The 19,519-nt window shown below is 42.0% G+C and overlaps 1 protein-coding gene across 2 annotated transcripts; it reads right to left on the reverse strand.

Moving 5' to 3' along the window:
- Positions 1-1,574: 1,574 nt before the first annotated feature.
- LOC139414390 (protein FAM219A-like) lies at positions 1,575-15,716 on the reverse strand. 2 transcript variants are annotated; one of them, XM_071162305.1, is made up of 6 exons: positions 15,426-15,716; positions 10,402-10,504; positions 8,376-8,466; positions 7,415-7,498; positions 5,830-5,884; positions 1,575-5,283 (listed from the first exon to the last, which is right to left on the reverse strand). In XM_071162305.1, exons 1-6 carry the CDS (start codon positions 15,483-15,485, stop codon positions 5,125-5,127), a joined length of 552 nt encoding a protein of 183 aa, XP_071018406.1. In that variant the 5' UTR covers positions 15,486-15,716; the 3' UTR covers positions 1,575-5,124. The 2 variants fall into 2 exon arrangements, with proteins under 2 accessions (XP_071018406.1, XP_071018405.1); XM_071162304.1 differs by having other exon boundaries at positions 1,580-5,283; positions 5,809-5,884.
- Between the last annotated feature and the right edge of the window lie 3,803 nt (positions 15,717-19,519).

Genomic DNA, 19,519 nt, shown 5'->3' on the forward strand with positions numbered 1-19,519 from the left:
GCTATGTTGGGACCAGTAGGCCTAATACAGTATTTCACATCCAATTATCCTTTTGAAACCAAATTGCATGATTCATGCATGCATAATATGTCATAACAATTAGCTGATGTCCTTGGTCATAGACAGGGTTGGAGAGACATACTCACCTCCAGAGTGATGATTGTGTTGTCAGTGATCGGCTTGATGGGCTTGGTGTTGCTCACTAGAATCTGAAATAGGGTGGCTGTGACCATACATCATACACTGTCGAGACAGAATGAGAAATTCAATAAAAGAGAGAGGGAGAGAGAAAAATTCAAGCTGTGATGTATGAAAGATGCTGAACCAATTAAGTGTATGACTATTCAAATCTTATTTTACATTGCGCTATATGCACTCCTCCTCCCTCTTCTCTCCTTCCTCACAGTTTCTACCCCTTTCTTTCCTCGCCCCCCTCTCCAAACCTACTCTCCAGACCCTCCTCCTTTCACCTCGGACCAGTATAGAGGAGGTGAGGGTAGCTGCAGCGTGCTTGACCTCTTCGGACATATAGAGGAGCTGCTCGTCCTCCATTCTCGCAGGAATGATGGTAGACTGCAGCAGCACTTCGCTCTCACTCACCATGAAGCTCTGTATAGAAGTAAAGGGTTAACGTTATATTGGCGTAATGTGCCACACATCCAGAACATGTCAGGTGCCGGGTAGAGAAACAGACAATGGCATAAACCCGCAGATTGTCGTATACTCCCAAGTGATGGATATTAAAACAGAACGGACCCCAAACCCTGAAATAAAGTCTAACCTACCTGTATGATATCCTGGGGGATGGAGGACATGTTTTTTGGGGAGCAGGAGGAGTACAGCGACAGCACTCTGCCTCAGCACCCCCAGCTTTTGCGTCATGGTGAAGTCCGGCAGCTTCATGACGACACAGCGTCCTGCTAACACCGGTTCGTCTGCTGAGCGGGCCTCCGCCTGCACTGTGGCACCGCGACAACCTCCACAGCCCAACACGGAGGTCACAGGTCAAAACACAGGCCTAAACTTAACTGCGGACCTGCATTAGAATTGTTTGAAATAGTAAAATAACGGGGTGTAAACTTTATACTGGTGCAGATACTAAATAACTCTGGCCATGTGACCCTACCATGTGTTTCCTGCTGTACGTTGTAACTGCTGCATCCTATAGGTGGTGAACTCATAGGATACAGCAGGCAACGTGTAGGCATGCAGTAACTGAACACAGCAGGAGTAGTGCAGCCGCTCAGGACAACATTCTCATTAAAATGGCTCCACGTCCTGATGATATCCAAGTACTGTCCTGTCACAGGAGCCGCTGTCCATCATCTGTCTCTGGGGATAAAGTCAGGCTAATCACCCCCTCTTCCCTCCCCACACCCTTCTGACCTGGCCCATAGTCACTGTCACACCTCCTTTCACTGGTGAACGTAATTACTGTACACGCCCTTGGTCATTGCTTACAATTTGCTCTCAACATTTTTTTTTTATCAGAAACCCTCACCATCTGAAACTTTACATCTTGTTTTTTCAAAGATGGAATTATTTTTGGACAGAGCAAAAGACAACATGCATTACAGAGTTGCTGACATTGTACTTATTTTATTTAGTTTCGTTTTTTTCCAGCCAGCACCTGACCATTGGATGTGCATATTTTTCCTGGAACTTACATCACATCTTTTAATTCAGACCTCTGATATTTATTAGTAGACATGATACACTACACAGAACGATAACATTGTTACATACTGAAATTGTTCGCATCTTCTTTACAATCATAATAAGCGTCTGAATAAAAATAGACTATGGACAACCTTTTACATCCACAAAACGGCACTAAGCTCAAAATATTGTGAGTACTGTAATATCCCGGTGCAGTTTCACAGATGTAAAAGTGGTGCCCTCTGTGTCCATGTTAAAATGCATACCCATTTTTTCAAATAAATTAAAACATACCACTGGCAATAAATATCTTCCACTAAAAGGCATTACTTAAGGCATACTCTACTTTAGTTAACTCAGGGGTGAGATGAAGTATGAACCCAGTTCAATGACAGGGAAAACTAACGCTTAGGTCTCAGCCAAAGCAGGTATACATTCCTATTGCATTTGCCATCGGGATGATGTTATCTTGAATGATGTAGACTAAGCGTTTTTCCATTTCGTGCCTACTGAACACAGTGTTCCCTGTTTTGTACCATCACAAACAGCAGGTATTTTCATTGTTTTGGATTGACCTGTTTGCACTTGAATTGTCCATCATTTGAGTGGATTCACACTGGAGTCAACCCTTCCTCATATCATTCATCGCACTACAGTGGAATGCATTGGATAACCAAGCACCCAAAGCAGTATAAAGAACATCCTTACATTTCCCATCCCTTTCTTTACATACAGTATGCTATACACAGTCTTGCATTGTTAGACATTCCCTTTCAACAAGTTGCAATTCTTAATGTGAAACATTTTACAGTGCACGCTGTGTTTGTGTACAGTGCATGTGTGGTTGCACAGACTCCTATGAATGGCTTGTGACTGTGTCGGTGGCAGTGAGAGAAGCACAAGGTGGCACTACAGCCTACTTCTGGAAGCACTATAGCCTAGAGAACATGGGCTGCTGTGGGTAAAGGTGGACGTTGCCAAACCACTATCATTAGTACACGTTTGCTGGTATCATCCCTGCTCCAGAAGTCAGAAGGCAGGACACATTCTCCATTTCAACTGGTATATTGATATAATAATTTATCACCATCTCTTGTTAACTTTCATGGGCATAACGGCCATAATGGATGGCTTCATTAAGAATGATTTATTTTACACCATCATACCAGGAAAGGAATGTGGAATTTGGAATTAGGAATTTGGCACAGTTAAACTACAATACCCACACCCACTGGGTGTCAGGACTAGTAAATGGTATTACAGTATGACAGGTACAGTACTCGTTAGCACATGATTGTGTTAGCACATTAATCCTATTAAGCACATTGGAAAATGAGCTTTTCTTACCTATGTGTAATAATAATAATACATTTTCATTCAACTGTTCAAAGCAATTTACACATATAGAAAAAGGAAAATATCCCAAGATCATAAATACAATAGTAGACAAGTGAAGACAGCATAAACTGAAATTAACAATGAGTACAAGTATAAGCAGGAAGACCTAATACACAATGATTTTTGAGGGGTAACTGAAACCTTTTAAGATTTAACGAAATATCCACTATATAAGATACAATCATTTTCATGTGGACATTAGTAGAATGACACTAAATACACACTGGCTTCACTAGCGTGGTCCCAGATAAGTTTGTGTCGTCTTGCCAACTCCTACGGTCATTGTCATGCCAAACAATGTGCAAGACAGCACAAACAAACAACGCTGTTTTTGAGTCATATACCAAAGTCGTAGATAAGAATAGTTCTTATGTCTCTGTATGTGACACACCTCACCTTCATGTAAAACAGAGATTTTGATGGGGATTTTTTTATTATGTTAATTATATTTCCGCAGGGGTGCGGACATCAACTCTAGGGGATTAAACACGCATCACAACAACAGGGAAAGAATGAAAGAGGATAGAAGTAAGACGACTGCAAATCCCCTCAAATCAAAACTCGCTTTGCATTTCAACAAATGAGGTCCTTGGAATTGGAAACCTAAAATATATACATGGTCAAAAGTATATAGACACCCACTCGAACATCTCATCCCAAAATAATGGCCATTAATATGGAGTTGGTCCCCCCTTTGCTGCTATAACAGCCTCCACTCTCCTGGGAAGGCTTTCCACTAGATGTTGGAACATTGCTGCAGGGACTTGCTTCCATTCAGCCACAAGAGCATTAGTGAGGTCGGGCACTGATGTAGGGCGATTAGGCCTGGCTTGCAGTCGGTGTTCCAATTCCTCCCAAAGGTGTTCGATGGGGTTGAGGTCAGGGCTCTGTGCAGGCAAGTCAATTTCTTCCACACCAATCTCGATAAACCATTTCTGTATGGACCTTGCTTTGTGCACTGAGCCCTGGAAAGGGCCTTCCCCAAACTGTTACCACAAAGTTGGAAGCACAGAATCGTCTAGAATGTCATTGTATGTTGTAGTGTTAAGATTTTCCTTCACTGGAACTAAGGGGCCTAGCACAAACCATGGAAAAACAGCCACAGACCATTATTCCTCTCCCAACAAACTTTACAGTTGGCACTATGCATTCGGGCAGGTAGCTTTCTCCTGGCATCCGCCACACCTAGATTTGTCCGTCGGACTGCCAGATGGTGAAGCGTAATTCATCGCTCCAGAGAATGCATTTCCACTTCTCCAGAGTCCAATGGCGGCGAGCTTAACACCACTCCGGCCGACACTTGGCATTGCGCATGGTGATTTTAGGCATGTGTGAGGCCATGGAAACCTATTTAATGAAGCTCCCGACGAACAGTTATTGTGCTGATGTTGCTTCTAGAGGCAGTTTGGAACACGGTAGTGTGTGTTGCAACCAAGGTCAGATGATTTTTATGAGCTACGTGCTTCAGCACTTGGCGGTCAAGTTCTGTGAGCTGGTGGCCTACCTTGCCAGACATTTGTGATTCCATGGTGTTTATGTATGTAGCTGTATTTCCTTAAATCTTTTAAATGTTGTAATGCTGAAGTTGTTTAATTTTGGACATGATACACACTTAGACAACTATTCATTCTGTTCAATCAAATGTTTGTTATTTTCCCATGCTCACAGTGCATTGGCTGTTAATCCCTCCATACATACCGTAACAGAAACAAAGACTTTCAGGAGGACATGCAAAGGCGAAGATCTATTCCACAACAGGCAATCTTGGAAACACTGCATTCTTGAGTCCTTCTTTTGTCCTTGTGTTTTATTCCAAGAATACTACTCAGACAAAAAAAACCTAGTACCTCACTGGAACATAACAAACAAATGTACGCACATGTCCTACCATAGGAGTACATATTTTGTGCATTTTCACCCTTTTCATATCCACACTAATTCCAATAGACCTATTCTTCTGTTTTTTTCTCCCCCTCCGATCATTGCATTCTTTCTCCCTGTCGCCGCCACAGTGGTGAGGTGAGCTCACTGCAGAGGGCGGAGTCATGGCGTATATTGTGGGAGGGGCTATTGGATCTGGCAGGCTGAGGAGGTGGTGGCTTGGCAGCATATGCAGGTGGGGTTGACTGATTTGGGCGGGATCAGATCCAGATCTTCATCGTCAGGGATTTCATCGAGCCGGTAACCATCCTTCAGAAGCTGGATGTTAAGATCCTGGTTGATCTGCTACAGGGGACAGAGGAAAAAAACATAATCATTTCACAATCATAGTAATAAGAACCACACATCTCATTATTGAGTTGAAATCTTACTTGTTTTAGGTACAACATACAGAACTATAAAATTGCTATGGGTCGTGCTGGTGCTAGTCGTTGTATAGTCAGTCGTACACCTAACACCAAGTAATGGTGTCAAATGATTAAACTGTAGTCAGACAATAAGGAGAAAATGACAACTAAAACACATCTATAGACAGACACATATCGACGAATATATGAATAGAAATTAATGGTGATGAAGCATTATTGATGTCAGCAAGTGCTGATTGTAATGTATGGATAAATCATGACTGATAGAAACTTCTTAGTTATAAATTGACTAGTGAATGGTGGTCAGAGATGCGATTCAGGTTACAGGATAAAGGCCATGGGAATTAACATAAGCAGGGCCGTGTCATGGCAGGTTATGTAGTGCCTATGACAGCTTATAACAGGGTTGAGGTGAAATTAACTGTATGTAGTGCATAGATACCTGGTCCCTCAGACATCTCACCTCGGCTGAGGAGTATCCAGACGAAGAGTATCTGGACATGTCAAAGTCATCATCACTGAAACAAGAAAAGATGAATAATAAGGTTCCTGGACCTCCCTAACACCAGGGGGCAACAGAAACAAGATTGATAGCGACAGTAAAAGAAGTCAAACATCCGTAAATAGTACAATATTGTACTATGGTGCTTAATTTCTAGACAAAAAGAGAAGAAGTCTCAACTCATTTTGGAATACTTTTATTTATTTATTCTTTATTTAACTAGGCAAGTCAGTTAAGAACAAATTATTATTTACAATGACGGATACTTTCGAAATTGTTGAGTGTTCAGTGTATACTCTCCGAGAAAGATTTATGAAAATCAAAATGCAGTGCTGTTATTTTATATCTCCAGGCATCTCCCTAGTAGATAATAAGGTACCACAAAGACTGACATTTCAGAAGGATTCATTTATTCTAGCAGAGACAATCTGAAACCTTCTGCTGATCCTGACTCCAGTAATGAGTCAGGATCCGCATTCTTAATGACACTGAACTCTATCAGACACGCCCAAACTCAAGACAACAACCTCAACACAAACACGTACTGTATGCACTTTCATGTATTAATGCATGTGTTTACGTGTTTCTTAGTGTGCGTTCGAGTAAGGGCACATAACATAATACAAAAGCGTGTGTGAGAGAGGAGACCGAGAACAACAATGAGAGTGAAATTGAGTGCCAGTGTGTGTAAGAGAGACAAAGAGAGAACAACAGAAAGAGAATAACTGAGGGAGTGAGTGTGCATGCATAGCTGGAATAAGGGAGACAAACAAGTGTCTCTCTCTCTGTGTGTGTGTGTGTGTGTGTGTGTGTGTGTGTGTGTGTGTGTGTGTGTGTGTGTGTGTGTGTGTGTGTGTGTGTGTGTGTGTGTGTGAGAGAGAGAACATGACATTATCATTTGGATGGGTGCCAGAAAGCTGGGATCAGTAAAGGAGATCCCATCGGCTGAGAACATGATGGAAAACAACAACAACACAGGGTGGGGGACCCATGAGTGCGTCCCAAATGGCACCCTATTCCCTTTATAGTGCACTACTTTTGACACGGGCCCTAATCAAAAGTAATGCACTATTAAAGGAATAGGGTGCCATTTGGGACACAAACCTTCTGTCTCACACACTACTACACTGTGCAGGGAGCACTGGGAGCACAGTAGGAGGGAGGACCCTGAGCCTCTTTTCCCGGCGGTACAAATCACAAGCCCTCTAATCCGGCACACTGGGAGAAGATTTTCCCTCATTTGGGAATGCCTCTGCCTGCTAAGAGAGAGGCTCGGAGCAGAGCTGTAACTGCAAACTTTTCTCGAGTCGTGTCACTCTTTTTTCTGGCAGGGGCTAATCTTTCAGGCTGTATGGAATTCAGGAAAGTAGTTCCCCATGCATTGTGACAGCGCTGAAGGCTCACAGTGGACCTCTGGAACAGGGCTGTTGGACACCAGTTTTAGAGAAAGTAGCCCAAGACATTAGCAAGATGTGAGATTTGTTTCAATAAGGATTCTTTTTCTCGCCTTGTTTAAATCTCAGAGTAACATTACATTCACTGTTACCTGTCTGTGTCCAGCGTTACCAGGGGCTTCTCATCCGGGCTGGTCTGGTCTAAAGAGGAGTAGCCTTTGTTTGGCACCACCAAACTAAAGAAGATGAGAGAAGAAAGTCTTGGAGATTAGAAGCATAAAACATAGGAGGTGTGTGAAGAGGAGGTGAGAGCCACCAACCCTGTAATCAAATTTAGCAGAAGATAAATGGGGGTACTCCTCAAAGTCAAATCTTAGCTAAATTCCAGTTACTGTGGCGCCAAAATGATGATATTCTGGTTTCCTCTTCCGATCTCTTGAATACAATAGACACGTGGCTAAATCTGGGACAAAACTGTGATATCATAAATACCATGAACCAGCCTCAACATCAGCAGCAGCAACTGTCCTAGTCAGCCACAGCAAGGGTTAGCACTCTCCTAGCCTGGTTAGTGCGCTTTGGGGTAATCTCTGGCCTCCAGGCTAATGTGGCTGCTGCCTATAAACTGGGGCTCTGGGTTTAGAGGGAGCTGCTCTACCATATCTGATAATCCACCCAGGGACTAGGATTACAGACAAAGGGAATGGGCCCCTGTTAGTGGGTTTGATTGAACCAGGCCCAAGGTTTTTCAACTAAAGTGAGTCTGAATTTAGCATTCACAATCCACAAGGATACCATTTCTAAAATCCCTGTTTGAAATATTAATGGTTTATGTTTTGTGTTTTAAATGTTAAGTGTCATCAGATACACTGGTTGGCTGTCCCCTTGCAGGGTTGGTGTAGAAATTCTTTGAATGGCTGTTCTTTCTCTGCGTAAGAGTTTACAGACAAACCTTTCTCTAACTTGTTATAGAATTTCAAATTGAAGGGACTGTACAAAATGTTACAAAAGAAGTCAACCAAGCACCAAGCTGCCGTGAAATGACGTGGGGACAAATAATAAAAAGAGCATGTTAAAAGCATAGGAAACCAATAGTGTGATCTTTATTGTTACCGTGTTCTGGCCATGACGTTGTTCTTCTTTGGTTGGTGGTTGACGGGGCTATTCTTTACTGAGCCCTTCCTGGCCAGCTCTCTCTGTTTCTCTGCCAATCACAGGAGATTCCATCATATATATGAATGAAACTGTCCCCCCATTGTCATCCGGGGAGTCCTTCCTGCTCAACACACAGTACTCAACTCCGAGCCTCCAGTTTCAGTGCAGACCGAATCGTTTTGCTATCTGATGTAAAACGATGACTGTAAACCCCATCCCCCTTCTTCGATCTGTATCAGATGAAATACTACTATCCTTTTCCATAATTTATTCAATTTATTTGCTTGTTCATCTGCTTTTATTCATGTAGTGCAGGGATGGGCAACTTTGTTTGGGGTGGGGGCCACAAAAAATCTGAACTCATCATGAGGGGCCGTAGTTGCTCACGGGTCTGCAATTCATGCAATTCTATTCATTTTCCCACGGGGAGAGCAAAATTAACTGTTTTACAGCAAATTTCCTGCAATTATACACATTTTGAGACTGGCTAACAAAATCAATGGGGGCCCCTCGGCTGGTAATTCGGCTATGATTACTAAATTTAGACAGCTGTCTGCTAGACTAACTTACCAAACTAAAATTGTTAAGCTGACATGGGATAATTGAGTGGCTGTCAGTGACTGACATAACATGAGAAAAACTGCTGACGCACAACCAAATTCTAACTTGCAACAGTTAGTCATCGACTGAGTAAAACAATTAAATAAGTTGCCCATTCCTGCTTTAGTTGGTCTATAATTTATTTGTTAACATTCAGGTCTATCACTACCTTCCACCTGAAAATGACTAAAATCAATATAAGTAGGCAACTGCACTGCAACACTGGTTGTGCTGAACACTGTGGTCATTGATACCTCATATAAGCCTAGCCCTACTGGAGGGGCATGTCAGTAGTTATTGTAAACTTTGGGCTTGACTTCTATATGACTTCCACACTGTGGCATGTGTGATTGGAATTCCCCTGCAGTGCAGTAAAGAATAACCAAGCTGCCAAGAGATGATTGTGATGCAAAGCCCAATTACCATAAACCTGACACTTTATTTACTTAATCTCTGAAGCACAGTGCTGCTGACCAACTGAGTGCAGGAGAGACAGAGGGAGGGAGATATGGTTATGGGATTGGAAGTTGTCACCTCATTGCTTTTTCAAAGTTGTTGCCCCAGAATACAGTGAGTAAATTCAGCCTGCCACTGCTAGACTGTCAATCAAAGAGGATCTTTATGTGGCTCCAGCAGAATCTGGGTATTGGCTTTGGCCAATAAACCCCAAACAACCATAGCAATGCTCAGGAAGATTAATACACTGAAACTTTATTCATGGAGGAAACAGCCCAGATATTCATATTCAACTATGGCATTATCAGTCAGTAACTCAGAACCTATTTCGACAGCTCTATGCCAAAACATTCCACACAACGTGGTAAAGGAATAATGTTCCAGAGATACAGTTCATGGCAAAGAAGAATTGCATCACTTCAGTGCATCTGGCAGAACCTGCCTTTCTACATGGTTCATGCATGAAGTGCTGCATGTAGCCTACGAAGAAGAAAAGCAATATCAAAACCGTGAAGGTTCAATCCCACTTTTGTATACACCCATCAGAAATATTTATTGTGCTCACTCACAGAACACAGCGTTGTTGCAAAATAATAGATGAACTACTGACAGATAATTACTTAATTAACTAATTAAAAAGGGATACTGTGAGATTCTGGCAATGAAGACGTTTTTCAATTTATGAATTCACTCAAATGCTACAGCTGGTAGTTAGTTGTATGTTGTTAAACTGTATATTGACTGACAGACTGAATGATTTAAAAATGGATAGACAGAGATGGTCTTAGTGAAGGTCACCACGTGTTAGTAAACACAGGCACAGTGATTCTGTGATGCTGTACATATGTAGGGAACGAGGAGTGGAGAGGTGTGTGTGTGTGTGTGTGTGTGTGTGTGTGTCTGGTGGAGATGCTATAATAAGGCTCACCTATTTTCACTTGCAGTGGGGAGGGCTTGTAGTTCATGGCCACCGTCTCACCTTCTCTAGTGTCAGAGTCAGCCTCAGAGGTGTCGGATGCTGCTGGGTCCTGCTGCAGAACAAAAACAGATGATACTTTTCCCATGTTTGATAAGGACATTTTCTATTAGATGTGTTCACATTTCAAGATTGCTGTGGTTGTTTTACATTTGACCCCTACGGCACAAATCAGCTTCCATAAACAACAGCCCCATTTGCAATTCCAAAACAGGCAAACCATTGCAGCATAACAACAGGTGGAAATAGGGGGGGGGGGTTATATTTTACTGTTTAGGTTAGGCTCTGCTCACGTGAGGTGAAAGCCGGTGACAGAGGCTACTGTTCAGTGTGTGTACGTGTATATGTGCCTGCCTGTGACTCTGCTAGGTCAGTTGCCACTGCCAGAGCACTCTACTGGCGAGGCTGAACTGGGAGTAGGCCAGTGTGGCTTTCTGTGAGTGGCGGCACCCTGGGGTCTGTGACAGAACAGAGGGTATTCCTTTTGGAGCTCCAGTGGTAAGAGAGAGGGAATAGCGTCCCAAATGGCACCCTATTCTCTAAAAAAGTTAATTACATTTGAGTAGTGCACGATAAAGGGAATAGGTTGCCACTTGGGACACAGGCAAGAACTGCTGGGTGGTTGAGGGTCTGGTTGGCTGACTGGTCGGCCTACTCCACTGACAGAGCCCTGCATTATGCTCACCAAAAGCCTAGCCCTGTTACAGCCAGCTAAAGTAGGCCGGAGTGGAGAACCCACATGGGCGAGGCCTGCAAGGCAGCCTGAAAAAAACACTGCATCATCTCCAGGGAACTAACTGGCTGACGTGTTGAAACAACAGACCACTAACAACCGGCACAGCAGGCAGGGCCTAAAACAACTCCCTCCCTTGCAGTTTCCCCATTCTGCTGCCTTCAGTTTAACAAGCACAGTTTATTACATTTAAACAGGTACTGTGTAGAGTCTACACTGTGGACAGACATGTCATTAAGCAATAGCCTCCATTTTGGGATTTTATTAGGATCCCCATTAGCTGTTGCAAAAGCAGAAGCTACTCTTCCTTGGGTCCACACAAAACATGAAACATAACATACAGTGCATTCGGAAAGTTTTCAGACCCCAAAATGTTGTGACTTTACAGCCTTATTCTAAAATTGATTAAATTGTTTTTTTCTCCTCATCAATCTACACACAATACCCCCTAATGACAAAGCAAAAATAGTTTTTTCTTTTTCTGTACAAATGCATATTAAAATATTAACTGAAATATCACATTTATGTAAAATGAATAAACAAGAACAGCTCAAGGACAGAACTACATCAAACAATGTTTTAAAGGCACACGTAGCCTACACATACACACAAACTATCTAGGTCAAATAGGGGAGAGGCGTTGTTTATTTTAATTTTATTTAAATAGGCAAGTCAGTTAAGAACAAATTCTTATTTTCAATGACGGCCTAGGAACAATGGGTTAACTGCCTGTTCAGGGGCAGAACGACAGATTTGTACCTTGTCAGCTTGGGGACTTGAACTTGCAACCTTCCGGTCCACCGCTATAACCACTACTAACTACCCTGCCGCCCCAGTTGTGCAGTGAGGTGTTGTTTTATCTGTTTTTTTAAAACCAGGTTTGCTGTTCAATGCAATATTTTTCCATGCAATATTGGCTCTGTATAATACTGTACTTTTTTTTTTAAAAAAGGATTTGGGGACTGTGAAAAGACCCCTGGTGGCATGTCTGGTGGGGTAAGTGTGTGTGTAATCAATTTGGGATTTTCAACACATGGATGTTTCTTATAAAAAGAAGCAGACTCTCCTCAACTCTTAGCAAAGAGAGACTGGCATGCGTAGCATTTATATCAGCCCTCTGGTTACAATGAAGAGCAAGACGTGCCGCTCTGTTCTGGGCCAGCTGCAGCTTAACTAGGCTTTTCCTTGACGCACTCAAACACACAACTGGACAGTAATCAAAATAGGACTAAACTAGAGCCTGCAGGACTTGCTTTTTGGAAAGTTGTGTCAAAAAAGCAGAGCATCTCTTTATTACAGAAGACCTCTCCACATCTTTACAACCATTGAATCTATATGTTTTGACATGACAGTTTACAATGCAATGTAATGTAACAGAAAGTAATTTAAATCTCATCAACTTGTTCAACAGCCACAACATTCATTACCAGATTCAGCTGAGGTCTAGAACTTAGGGAATGATTTGTACCAAATACAATGCTCTTAGTTTTAGAGATCTTCAGGACCTGTTTATTATTGGCCACCCACTTCAGAACAGACTGCAACTTTCTGTTAAGGGTTACAGTGATTTCATTAGCTGTGGTTGCTGATGGGGGTATGTGTGACCGACCGGCTCAAATCGGTCTTAGGTAGCAAAATGTAAAATTGTGTTTATTTTATACATTGGATAAAAATAGAGACTCAGAGATACAAAATGGTATATCAAACACTACAGTTGAGGAACAATGGGAAAGTAATCTTGCTTTGAAAGTTGATGAGAAAATGGCCTTTGAATCTTTTGGTACTACTACTGGAGAGGCGTTGTTTATTTTAATTTTATTTAAATAGGCAAGTCAGTTAAGAACAAATTCTTATTTTCAATGACGGCCTAGGAACAATGGGTTAACTGCCTGTTCAGGGGCAGAACGACAGATTTGTACCTTGTCAGCTCGGGGGTTTGAACTCGCAACCTTCCGGTTACTAGTCCAACGCTCTAACCACTAGGCTACCCTACCGCCCCATGGGGTATAGTGTGGCCAAAATCTTTGAAGTGTGGAACTTTTCCAGGAAATCAGACACACTTTTTAAAGAATACATCAAGACCTTCTTGAGATGCAAGCAAATGGCTTCAGGCTATCCTGCATCGGTCACAGATCAAGAGAGCAAAGACAAGTACATTCAAGACTATCACGACAGAGAAGGCATACTTCTTGACCATGACTGAATAGAGGTCAACAAAACCAAAATAAATGTGTCAAAATTGTACTTAAAATCTCTTTGGGGGAAGCTTTCACAGAGATGCAATATGCTAACAACGTCAATCATTAAAGACCCCGAAGAATTGTTGGAATTTGTTTTTTCGGACCAATAAGAAATTTCACATTTTTCATTCTTGAGTCAAGACATTGCCCTGGTGCAATGGAGATGTAACAAGAAGCATCTGGGACTGAGTAGTAGGCAGTTCACTCTGGGCACGCTATTCATCCAAAAGTGAAAATGCTGCCCCCTATCCCAAAGAAGATAACACACAGAAATACGAGCCCTAGTTCATTAATATGGTCAAATCCAGAAACTATCATTTCGAAAACAAAACATTTATTTTTTTCAGTGAAATACAGAACCGTTACGTATTTTATCTAATGGGTGGCAAAATATAGTCTAAATATTGCTGTTACATTGCACAACCCAACAATGTTATGTCATAATTATGTACAATTCTGGCAAATTAATTACGGTTTTTGTTAGTAAGAACTGGTCTTCACACAGTTCGCAATGAGCCAGGCGACCCAAACTGCTGCACATACCCTAACTCTGCTTGCACTGAACGCAAGAAAAGTGACACAATTTCCCTAGTTAAAAGAAATTCATGTTAACAGGCAATATTAACTAAATATGCAGGTTTAAAAATACATACTTGTGTATTGATGTTAAGAAAAGCAAAGATGTTTATGGTTAGGTACACATTGGTGCAACGACAGTGCTTTTTTCACGAATGCGCTTTTTAAATCATCACCCATTTGGCGAAGTAGGCTGTGATTCAATTATAAATTAACAGGCACCGCATCGATTATATGCAACGCAGGACAAGCTAGATAAACTAGTAATATCATCAACCATGTGTAGTTAACTAGTGATTATGTTAAGATTGATTGTTTTGTATAAGATAAGTTTAATGCTAGCTAGCACCATACCTTGGCTCCTTGCTGCACTCGCATAACAGGTAGTCAAGCCTGCCACGCAGTCTCCTCGTGGAGTGCAATGTAATCGGCAGTCTATATAAGGTCCCACAGTTGACAGTGCATGTCAGAGCAAAAACCAAGCCATGAGGTTTAAGGAATTGTCTGTAGAGCTCTGAGACAGGATTGTGTCGAGGCACACACCTGGGGAAGGGTACCAAAACATTTCCGCAGCATTGAAGGTCCCCAAGAACACATTGGCCTCCATCATTCTTAAATGGAAGAAGTTTGGAACCACCAAGACCTCTAACTCAATGACATATATACTTTTTTACATTGTTTGTAAACTGATTTGTGATACGTATTAATGCCAAAATAACATGTAAAACAGGCAACAACAAAAAAACGTGGGGCTCTGCCCCTCCTGTCCTGAATGATGGGTCGCCACTGGTGTGCATTAAGGTGTCTAATAGAATAAACGGCAAAAACAAATGTAGACTTATGTATGCATTACTAAGCTTCCAGAATATGTTTTGCGAAGATGGAGGCGCGGTGGCTTCAAAACATCGCTGTCATCTAGTGTATATATAAATCATTGGCTGGGACTATGCATCAGCCGGAGACAACAGCTATTCACCCCACCAGCAGCAACCGTTAACATATCGAAGCGAGCTCTTCCCCATCCCCAAATCACAAGAAATAACACGTCACCAGTTTAGTTAAAGACTAATCGATGTCAACTATGGCCAGACAAAGTCCATTCAATCAAATGTTATCGGTCAGAAGCAATGCAAACGACGACTCCATAAATTCATTGATTGACATTGTCAAATAGAATGGGATCATTGATTGACATTGCCATATAGAATGGGTTCATTGATTTACATTGTCATATAGAACGGGTTCATTGATTGACATTGTCATATAGAATGGGAACCCCAGCAAGCAGCCAGCGACTGGTGATCTGTATGACAAGGATGTTCGACAAACCAACCCGTACACGCATTTACATTTTCGTTCTAGGCTTAATTGCAACATAATTTGAACACTAAAATGTAACAATAAACGCTACAACACATTACACTTACCAAGGGCTGTGTCTCTGTTACTGGGGGTACTTGGAACCTATCCATTTCTTCCTCCATCATTTTGACGAATCGTTCGTTACACCGCCAAACCGATGTAAGATCTAAACATTTGTAAGCATAAAAATAATCAAATAAGGCCTTAGTTTGTCGCAAGAATTATCTGTTAGTTTGCATGATTCTAGTTGGTTTCTGCCTATAACCACACAGTAAGGCATCAGTGGTTATTAAGGCATGGTCCGAGGTGACTCAACCAAAACAGACAGAGATACGTCGATACCATCTTCCGGGTCTGGAAAAATATTTACATTATTCATGACACCACCATCCAATGATGGACGAGCGATGGCAAGATGGGCTAATGCATGAAATAATCAATCTAAGAAATCACAAGAACGTCGACAATATAGGTAGATATTATTTGATATATACATCCAATTATATGACATATAGTCTAGGCACACTATTTTACCTTTATTTAACTAAGCAAGTCAGTTAAGAACAAATTCTAATTTTCAATGACAGCCTAAGAACAGTGGGTTAACTGCCTTGTTCAGGGATAGAACTACATATTTTTACCTTGTCAGATCGGGAATTTGATCTTGCAACCTTTAGGTTACTAGTTCAACGCACTAACCACTAGGCTACTTGCCACCCCACTATACAGTACAATTGCCTGGCATATTTGTATGGATTTTACTATGGATGTATGCCAAATGTTAGAAAATTGGTACTCGGGCTAGGGAATTGCACTAGCAGCTTGAAAACGTTTAATTTGTCCCCCATTTTAAAAAGTTGTATAGCGTTATCAATACATTAATACGATATTTCTTATCAATAGTTAATCTATTTGACACAATGCCTGTACCTTACAAGACTGTGAAATCCAAGCAGGCAACGTTTTCTAAAGTTAACGTTATTAGCTAACTTAGCTAATGTGGTGTCGCCATGCTGCATGCACGATTGCAACATTCTAGTAACATTGCTAATAATAAGCAGAGTGACTGTTTTTCTTACTAATATATTAATGACATCTCAATAGTCTACACTCTTAGAATTGTTTTTCTCCAAAAGGGTTCTTTGGCTGTCCCCATGGAGAACCCATTTTGGTTCCAGGTAGAAACCACCTTGGAAAGGGATCTACCTGGAACCAAAAGGGTTCTACCCTTTTAGGTTCTATATAGCACCTTTTTATCTAAGAGTGCACAGTGGCTTCCTCTTTGTGTCCCCTGTCCTGGAACTGAACAGGTGAGAGGCAAATGCCTGGTTGCTGTCATCTATAGTTTAATTTTCAGATCATTGCAGATGAAGGAGAGAAGACAAGCAGACAAAGCGACTGACTGATTGACTGTAGACTATTGAGATGCATTCCTAGTGGTGCATGAAACAAATTTATGTGAAATATGTCTGTTTTGTATCGGAGTCAAATGCTCTATCCCAGCCGAAGGCACCTGCGGCAAAGGCTGCCAATGCTGTCAGCAAGAAAAAGGTATGTCCATTTAGCAATCCATATTAACATTAGGCAAGCCAGATTTAGCTTGTCAAAAACCTATGTGCTAATGTTGCTATTATTCTATGGCTATACCAACCTAATAAGGTAAATGTGGCGGTTACTGTTTGTGTTGGCCAGGATGAGGAAGATGGAACAGAGATGGATAAAGGAGGAGATGAATGGATGCAAGGAAAGACTGATCAAGCCCCCTGACCAACTGAATCTCACTGAAGCAGTGAGTATAGCTGGGTTGCGTCACAAAGGGTATATATTGCTCTACTTGTGACGAGAGCCCTGGTAAAAAAGTATTGCACTATGTAGGGAATAGGGTGCCATTTAGGATCTGGTGTCAGGAGCCTTGAGGTGGCACCTATCAAAAGGCCATTGAATCAAAAGGATGAACAGTGTAGTTGGGATTAATTCATTTACAAGTTTTATGCAAATGCTCCGAAGCTGTTTGTCACTTAACCAGGAGTTGAAAGAGGAATTCATCATGATCCTGACTGAAAACAACCCACAGGATCCTCAGAATATTGTCTGTTACAGCTTCAAGGAAAAGTATTGCAGTAACATCCAGTCTAATCCATGATTAAGTGAACAACTTCTTTCTTCTTGGGTCCATCATATAATGGATATTAATGCAAACAAACAAGATTTTCAAGTGACTTTGCATGGTGGAAATATATGAGCATTGTCCAATACAAATGCATGTGTATCATTGTCTTCTCTCAGGAGTGTTCTTGCAAAACATTTTGGGGGATTTTTGTCTCCATTTACCTTTGTTTCATCTGGCTGTGAACACATTGGACAATAGTGCAATATTGCATACAGAGTTTTTAAGGAGACATACACACACGTCTGCTGAAACGTTTGAGGCCTACTTGAATATACCTGGGCACCCTACTCTGCACTGGGGCCTGCACTGGGGAATTATCTGAGCAGACCTACAGCACCTACTGCTGCTTTCATCCTTCCACTTGACATTGTGCCTTCCACTTGACATTGTGCCCTGGATGTTTTTGGACTACTGACAAACTTGAACTCCACTTGTTTTTACTCTTTATGACTCTCCCGTGTCCCAGTGTAGCGCTTGCCACCCTCCCGGCTTTCCACCGACCTGTAATGGAAACTACATCCCCTCTAAGATGCTTCTCTCTTGGCTATCATACTGGTAACACAGCCTCCATTGCGTTGCTGATGGGCCACAGCATTCAATCGCATTGAGTAAGTCGCCGCTCTCACCTTGTTGTTGTTATGCTGGAGAGTTTTGTGTCAATCTAACTGACTATCACACTGTGTGGATTGATTGACTTTGTGCTTATTCCTCGACAACCTATTTTATTTGTGTGGATTTTAACAGAATTGGCATCTACCACTTTCCGCCATACGGGGAAACATACTTTTTCCAGATTGGCAGCAACCAACTTCAGAGACTACGGTGAACGTTTCATCCCATGTAGGAGCTGCATTTATTAATTTATTATAACTTGCACCTACTTTTCACAGTTATGGGATAATATTGTCCGGACAAATTTCCAATGTGGAGACTGTCAGCTTATTGAAGAATATATGCCTGAGCTGGACATCCACAGTATACAAATAGAGACATTGCAGCGTATCCTGGATAGGTCCCACTCTGAAATGGCTTTGGGGGATCCCATCCTGCTGACCAACAGTTTCACCCACCTGCATCCAGAGATTACTGCTCCTTCATCCTCTACCCTGTCTCCAGCACAGGGGGTTTGTACCACAAATACTACAGCTGGCTCTGGTCCATCGGGCGAAAGAACGGCCGGACCTCCCCGGCTGTTTCACCAGCTGTCGTCATCGGCAGCTCTATGGTGAGAAACATCTTGGTTCCCAATGCGAAAACCCTGTGCTACCCAGGAGCACGAGTACATTACAAGGCTGCTTCCGACCATTCTACGACAGATGCCAGGAGCTGACACTGTCGTAGTCCATGTGGGGTCAAATGACATCAGGAGGGCTAGCTCTGAACTTCTGAAAATGGATTTTAAAGAATTGATTCTAGCATTGAAAGATTCCAAAAAGGGGCCAATAATTTCAGGTCCGGTACCATCGCTGGGCCGCGAATGTGAAAGATTCAGCAGACTACTAGCATTACACATCTAGCTAAAATATTAGTTTAGCTCTGTTGGAATCACTTTTATAGATAACTTTGACACCTTCTGGAAACAGAAGACACTCTACAGGAATGACGGAGTCCATCCAAATCATCTTGGCTCCTGGACTCTGTCCAGGCATTTCAAGGCTGCATTGAGACAATGACTTAAAATGACCCAAGACCAGCTCAGTTAATCCCTACCATTTTGGCAATGAGTTGTCATAATGCTGCATCAAATGTACATCATCCCAGGGGCGTTGGGAGACGCAATGTAAGTAACTTTATGTCCCCTTTACTGCCCTGAATACCTCTGTTGACCCTTCAGCTATTGTATGCAGTAATCATGTGCCTATGAACCAGAGTTACACTGTTAGAACTGAAGCGTTGTGCCCTAGTAGGAAGTCCGCTGTGTGCAGCTTACCGTGCTCCAATATAAATAAAATGAGCAAGTCTACTTCTGATAAGCTTCCCAGTAACAAA

Source organism: Oncorhynchus clarkii, chromosome 7, assembly GCF_045791955.1.
Source record: "Oncorhynchus clarkii lewisi isolate Uvic-CL-2024 chromosome 7, UVic_Ocla_1.0, whole genome shotgun sequence".
Taxonomy (NCBI): domain Eukaryota; kingdom Metazoa; phylum Chordata; class Actinopteri; order Salmoniformes; family Salmonidae; genus Oncorhynchus; species Oncorhynchus clarkii.

Excerpts from the sequence above, each read along its gene's own strand:
- LOC139414390 (XM_071162304.1), bottom strand. The coding sequence starts at position 15,485 with ATGATGGAGGAAGAAATGGATAGGTTCCAAGTACCCCCAGTAACAGAG. Across the intron at positions 7,499-8,375 it reads AACGTCATGGCCAGAACACG|TTTGGTGGTGCCAAACAAAG; the intron begins GTAACAATAAAG and ends CATCTTCTTTAG. Across the intron at positions 5,284-5,808 it reads TGAGATGTCTGAGGGACCAG|CAGATCAACCAGGATCTTAA; the intron begins GTATCTATGCAC and ends TGTCCCCTGTAG.